This window comes from Charadrius vociferus, unplaced genomic scaffold (assembly GCF_000708025.1).
Source record: "Charadrius vociferus isolate BGI_N301 unplaced genomic scaffold, ASM70802v2 scaffold161, whole genome shotgun sequence".
NCBI classification, from domain to species: Eukaryota; Metazoa; Chordata; class Aves; order Charadriiformes; family Charadriidae; genus Charadrius; species Charadrius vociferus.
The window spans coordinates 5,058,005-5,065,247 of NW_009646928.1; the positions used below are offsets into that span (position 1 = coordinate 5,058,005).

At 36.7% G+C, this 7,243-nt stretch overlaps 1 protein-coding gene across 1 annotated transcript in view; it reads left to right on the forward strand.

Annotated features, from left to right (window-relative positions):
- TTC21B (tetratricopeptide repeat domain 21B) overlaps positions 1–6,276 on the forward strand; it is a 45,318-nt gene extending 39,042 nt beyond the window's left edge. Inside the window, 3 exon segments of the mRNA XM_009894650.1 lie at positions 2,720–2,840; positions 5,154–5,221; positions 6,199–6,276. Of these exon segments, the coding sequence (XP_009892952.1) occupies positions 2,720–2,840; positions 5,154–5,221; positions 6,199–6,276 (267 nt within the window).
- Positions 6,277–7,243: the final 967 nt, after the last annotated feature.

Below are 7,243 nucleotides of genomic sequence, written 5' to 3' on the forward strand. Positions count from 1 at the left end.
AGAAATTCCCAAGCAGGTCTAGAAACATAGCCTACCAAATAATTTGTTGTCTTCTAAAAAGTTTGAGACCCACTTGGATAAACAACCTCTGCTTGATAGGAAGGAGGATGGCAAATTAGAGGTCTGTAACTCTGCTTCCTTAACAAAATAGCACAATAAAGATACTGACTCTTCTCCAACTTGCATGCAAAGCAGCTAAGCAGGAATTGTACTGTACAAATAAATGTTGAATATTTTAGATCTTAAAATATCTTGTTAATTCACAAGACAATATTTTGCATGGTATTCTCCAAATTGGAAGATTTTGTTAGATTGAGAAAACATGTTATTGTGACAAATTAGTTTTTAGGGGTTTTTTTAGCAGTCAGAATTGAATGATGTGGATATACACATACAAACACACACAATTTAAGTAAATATATTGAGTGAAAACTTTGTAAAAGCCTAGTGTCTTGTAATATGGGTTTGTTTTGATTTTAAAAGACTTAGGTTGGGTTAGTGAGATCCCAATGAGCAGACTGTTTCTATGAAATTGGAGTTTCTTACTGATTACTTTTCTTGGTTTTGAACGTTTTGTTTTGTTTATCACAAACGAGAGAGGGAGTATATTTTTATCCTGATCTTCCAGGCATTCCCATACTGTTTATCCCAGTATGCTGAGATTTGAAACTTTTTTATCAGTAGATTTTTGGAAGCCTAACCAGAAATAATTAACTTAAAGATGGAATGTAATTTATATATCAGCATTTCTTCACTCTGCCTATGTAAAAAATGTGCATATTTTCATTAAAGCTTCATTTTTTCTCTTGAAGATACTTGCAGCATGATAATACAAGCTGTTCACCATAAGGCTGTACGGTAGTTAGGGTTTTGTTTATTTTTGTAATTTTTTTTTCCTGCTTTGTATACTAGATATAAGATTTCTGTATGAATTACTGTGTCTTTCATGCTAACTTCTGTCACGCAGTTAAATTTATTTCTGTGTATGTGTACCATAAGCAAGGTGAGTACGAGGGGTAATGGGCATAAACTTGAACATAGGAAGTTCCATCTTAACATGAGAAGGAACTTCTTTACTTTGAGGGTAGTGGAGCACTGGAACAGGCTGCCCAGAGGTGGTGGAGTCTCCCACTCTGGAGACATTCAAAACCCGCCTGGACGCTGTCCTGTGCAACCTGCTGTAGGTGACCCTGCTCTGGTGGGGGGGTTGGACTAGATGATCTCCAGAGCTCCCTTCCAACCCTAACCATTCTGTGATTCTGTGATTTTCATCTAGTGCTTAATAGGTTTTGGAACCTGTTTTTCACATGCTTGTAACTTGCCACGTGGAGTTACACAAAATGAAATATTTAATGGTTGGTGTTCTCTTCAGGATATTCATGTTTGTCTTTAGCTTTAAGTGAAAAATTATAATGTAAAACAGTTTCCAAGAATAAGGCTATGAAAATACCTTTTTAAGAACAAGGGAAACAAACAATATTTGTGGAAGATATAACAGTTTCTGGCTGGACTTGAAATGCAGCCGCTGTAGGGATATTATTCACTGAGAGGGATATCTACAGGGTCCAAATCTTTTTGAAGGAGTACTTGTTCTGTCCTCTGTGATGAGCTGATGAGACAAAACTGGGAGGGGTAGCTGACATGTTGGAAGGCTGTGACGTCATACGGTGTGACCTGGACAGGCTGGAGAGTTGGGTGGAGAGGAACCTTATGTAATTCAACAAGGGCAAGTGTAGGGTACTGCACGTGGGGAGGAATAACCCAATGTATCAGTACAGGTTAGGGGCTGGCCTCCTGGAGAACAGCTCTGTGGACAGGGACCTGGGAGTCCTGGTGGACAACAGGATGACCATGAGCCAGCAGTGTGCCCTGGTGGCCAAGAAGGCCAGTGGCATCCTGGGGTGCATCAAGAATAGTGTGGCCAGTAGGTCGAGGGAGGTCATCCTTCCCCTCTACTCTGCCCTGGTGAGGCCACATCTGGAGTACTGTGTCCAGTTCTGGGCTCCCCAGTTCAAGAAGGACAGGGATCTGCTGGAGAGGGTCCAGCAAAGGGTTATGAAGATGATTAGGGGTTTGGAGCATCTTTCTTACAAGGAAAGGTTGAGGGATTGGGGTCTTTTTAGTCTAGAGAAAAGAGGACTGAGGGGGGATCCTATTAATGCTTTTAAATACTTAAAGGGAGGGTGCCAGGGGGATGGGAGCAGTCTTTTTTCAGTGGTGCCCAGTGATAGGACAAGAGGTAATGGGCACAAACTTTAACATAGGAAGTTCCATCTTAATGTGAGGAGGAACTTCTTTACTTTGAGGATAGCAGAGCACTGGAACAGGCTGCCCAGAGAGGTGGTGGAGTCTCCCACACTGGAGACATTCAAAACCCGCCTGGACGCTGTCCTGTGCAACCTGCTGTAGGTGACCCTGCTCTGGCCGGGGAGTCGGACTAGATGGTCTCCACAGGTCCCTTCCAACCCTGACCATTCTGTGATTTTGTGAGCTCTGTACTTGACTCAGGGTAGAGTAGGAAGTTGCTGTGCAGAACTCCATATAACGGATTTGTATTACAGATGTTTTAAATGACAATTATCTTGTCATCAAAGTTAGTACAAGTATCACTTATGCTTTCCAGTTGTACAGATTTGAAGTATTTAAGCAATTAAGCTGTTGATATTATTATATATAAGCTTACCTAATAAAATTTTGAATGAATATTTTTATTTTACAGTCATGCTGCAAAGCTTATGAGTACATGGGATACATAATGGAAAAGGAACAAGCATATAAGGATGCAGCAATAAATTACGAGATGGCCTGGAAATATGGAAACCAAACAAATCCAACAATAGGCATGTATATATAACCTATACTTACGATTTCAGGCACTACAATAGGAATGAAACAGCTACCCTTTACCAGAAAGACTGCTTTTAATTTTCCATAAAGATAAGAGTATCACTGGTTTTCCTCACAAAAAAGCCATAAATGTTTAAAGGTGTTCTTAATAGTCACTTGGAAAGGCGCCGTAGCAAGAGGTAGCAGCTCTATGTATGATACTTCAGAAGATTCTGCTTACTGTTTTACTACAAGGTTTGGTCTGAAACAGTTTTAGTTTGCTCTGTGTGAACAACTTTCTCTGTAAGTACAGTATTAATTTTTAATAATGTATTTATAGTAATGCAGTATCTACTGTCTATAGTAGAGAACATTTTATAATACCCAATGTATATCTGATGGTGGCAGATCATTAATTATTTCTTTTTGATAATCAGAAAAATTATTTATTGATATGGATAAGGTTTTATATACATGAGTAAGGATTTTAAAAATAAATTATGTAAATGTTTGTAAATATATCCAGTTTAAAAAAGATGGTTGACTGAAAACTTGGAATACTATTCAAGTTCCAATTTGGATGGTTAATTGAATTCTACACTAAACTGTCACGTTTTTAGACTACTTTAATGTAGGAAACCCTTTATGAAATGGATACATAGGATAAAATGTCCTTTCTTACTCAATACCTAGAATCCCAATGCTAGTGATTTATACAATCTCTGTTCCAGGTTTTGGTCTATGCTTATGGCCCCTCAAAAAGACATGCTTCTTGTAGTCTTCAATCTGTGGTCTTTTCTGCGCCCTAGGGTTTTTTTAGTGTTAGGGTGAGATAGCCTTTGGCATCAACTGGAAAATCAGTGTTGTTTTTAACAAGATTGTAACTGTTATGCATATGAGTTGCCATACACTTTGTTTCTTTAACTGTAACTGCTTGATACTGAACAGTTGTTGCGTTCATGATTTTATCTAATACGATCTTTAGATTAAAGTAGTGTTTTATTAATAGAACGAAATGTTTTGTGGTTTAGCTCCTGCTTTTATAACACAGTTAAAGACATAAAAATGCACATGCATGGATGGATTGTCAAAACATGCTTTACCCTATGTACTGCGAGTCAAAAGATTAGGAGGGTCAAAGCAGAAGGAAGACTCAGATATCGAACCAGAAATAAAAATGACTGATAGAAATCTGACTTAGCTTATATGGGAAAATCTCTAGATATCTGAGTTTTGATGCAGTATTTACACTAGTTGTTCCTGCTCCTGTAGACTGACCTATGAATGTCTTGGCTAAGATATTACAGTTGTTAATCAAGTAAAATGTATTAGAAAGAAGTTTTAATACTAAAAAGGTGTGATTTCTTGAGTTTGTAGAAAACATAGATCAAGACTTTTCTGTTGCTGTTTTGAAACCCTCTAGAGGGTAGGCATTGAACAAATTAAAAAATCATTTGGTGTCTAGACAAGAGAACGCCTTACTGAAATTAAACTGTGGAATGATCTTGCATATAAAAAGTGAGGGTAAGATATTGAAGGTACTATGTGCACATTGTTTTTTCTAGTTTTGCATACAGCATTGTGAGAATTGTCAAGCATTAAAATAGTTAAAGCAGCACAAACTGCATCTGGCAAGTAAAACTGTATAAACTGGTATCAGATCCCTCGTACTCATTTGCTAGTAAGGATAAGTTCATAAATTAAAGATTTCAAATTTCAAATTTTTGGAAACTGCAAGCTTATAACCATTTTTTTGGCCTCAGTCTTGATCTCTGTACAGGCTGATACACTTGAACTATATCTTTTATGTTGAAAGCATCAGCCTGACATGTTGCTATGCAACTTAGCAATTCCATGTGACTTTTTTATTAGTGGTCTGCTGACAGTGGAACAGAATAGCATTTTAATTCCCTAGTTTGTTACTGCTCTCCTGATTTTATTTTTTTTTCTTTTTTTGTCCTTTAATAATGGAATTGCCTTTACAGAGGGACAGTATATTGTAGGTCACAGTGAGAATCTCTGTGGGGTACCATAGTAATTGAAAGAGGACAACCATTATGTATTCTCTGTAGTAACACGTGCTCTCCAGAATAATGTCTCCTTTTGATTCAAACATAGCTATCAGTGTGTAAAGGACTTCTATTTACTACTTGAAGTGACTTTCAGTAGAAATTTTGATCTCTACAGGCTTAGATGAGAGAGAATACTAGAAAACAAACATACTAACTTTAGAAACATACGGTCACCAAAATGAATTTGAATGTGATATTTTCATTATTCAATACAGAAATGGAAATTGTCGCCTTTTTTTCTGCTTTTACTTACAGGATACAAGCTGGCTTTCAATTACCTGAAAGGAAAGAGATATGTTGATGCAATCGATGTTTGTCATAAGGTAGAATTTGTATATGTACTTAATACTCTGTCTACTGTAGCAACATTCTTTTGCATAATGATCCTTTATTTTGTTGAGTTTAAATTTCTAAAATACACAGCTTAAGGTGAGAAAGACACCCTTTTTAATAAGTTTGATCCAATTTAATATCCTCTACATAATCTGCTTTATGCTGAGCTCCCTGGCCACCAGGTAAATAAGAGATGATGTGGCTGGCTATCATATGTGAAAGCATATAATGGCAGCAGCTTCTTTTGGCCCTGTGGTTGCAGCTTGGTAAATCCATGCAGAAATATAGCTGAAGAAGTTAATAGAATGTTAATAATATCAGTAGACAGTGTTAGAGAGTAACTTCCAGTATTATCTTTGGATGGTCCAAACATAAATAGAGCAGATGCTGAAGAGGAAGAAGAGCTACTATTACAGAAGCAGAGTGAACATTATGAATTAATAATTATTAGTTCTAATAATGAAATAAATTATATTTGCTCTTTGGGGAGGGAAATAACTAGAAAGGACAAATAGAATGGAAGGATAAGGGAGAGAAGGGAATTGAAGGGGAAGGAGATGAAGTGGGTGGAGTATAGTAAGAAAGAGGCTGAGGGAGTGAAAACCTAAGAGCAGTTTATCATTGCAGAGAAAGTATATGTAAAGCCTTGGAAATGTCTGCAGAGGTCACTGTTCTGAATGCATGTATTTCAGCCACCCAGAGGCTTTAGCCCATGACCCCTGTGTCTTTCACACCAAGGTGACAATGCAGGGTGAAAGGGAAGTAAGATGTCTTTGATAAAGCTGTTCCTGACCTCCATACATGGTAGTCTGTAGCCACAGTTAAATATTTATGCATTCTTTAAACAAGCTTGTCATGTTGTGATTTTACTTTTAGAATGTGTAAGCTCAGTGATGAGGGGGATAACCAAACACAGTATTCTTTCCTTTTAGACACAGAACTTTTGGGTTGTTTGTTCTTTTGACAGGTCCTTGAAGCACATCCAAACTATCCAAAGATCAGAAAGGAAATACTTGACAAGGCCCGTGCATCACTAAGAACGTGATTTTTTATTTTTTTTTTTTTTGTATGGCTCATGGACTTGTTTGTTTAATCTGACTTCAGAAACTATGAATGAAATGCTGCAGTGATAGAGACCAGCACAAAAGCATTGTTAGATCTGGGTTATTTTCAAGAAAAGTCTGAAGCTTTGAAAGAAATTGTATTAATTCTTATTCAGGAGAGGATACTGCTTGCATGTTTGCGATGTAAAGTGTCATCCAGCATCATAAAAAAAGTGTAATCAGCATTACAAAAATGTTTTAGAGCATTAACTCAGTACTTTGTTTTGTCCGTTTGAAATAGCACTCAGAAAAACCACCTATCCTATCCAGTGCAGGTATGTTATTAAGATGCTGGATTTCAGTTCATGTAAACCACTTATTCATAATTACAGTGTAATGCTTATTGCTACGGGTGTATTTCTAAAGTATGGGGGTTTATTTTTACATGTATTATAAGCATGCGTTGTTTTTTTTAATCTTGAAGAACCAGATATATACATTGTTCTCAATGAAACTTAAATCGTTAATGAAAATCTAACATTTAAAATCTAACATTTAAAATTAAGACCTTATGTAAATATTCAGTAAAGACTTTTATAGATCATGCAAGTCTTGCACAGAATTTATTTTCTACTCATGCTGTCTATTATCCACCTGTCAGATTTCCATGAAGAGAAATGTTTGACTTTTTTATTTGGAGTGTTTAATCTTTCAGCGTTGTATGTGTACATAGTACAGTCTTACGTGCAGAAGTTAGTACTCATTTGTTTCATCTATTTAAAACATCTTTCTGGAGAAATAGTTTTGATTACAGGGGATTATGATCTTGTCTCACAGAATATACCTTTGGATCTTTAAGGGAGTAATGGCATGTCATAAATGAATCAGAGGAAGGAGAAGGATCAGGGGTTTTTTTCAGTGATGCAGAATTTTTGGAAAAAACAATGGCTATCAAAACCCACTGTTACA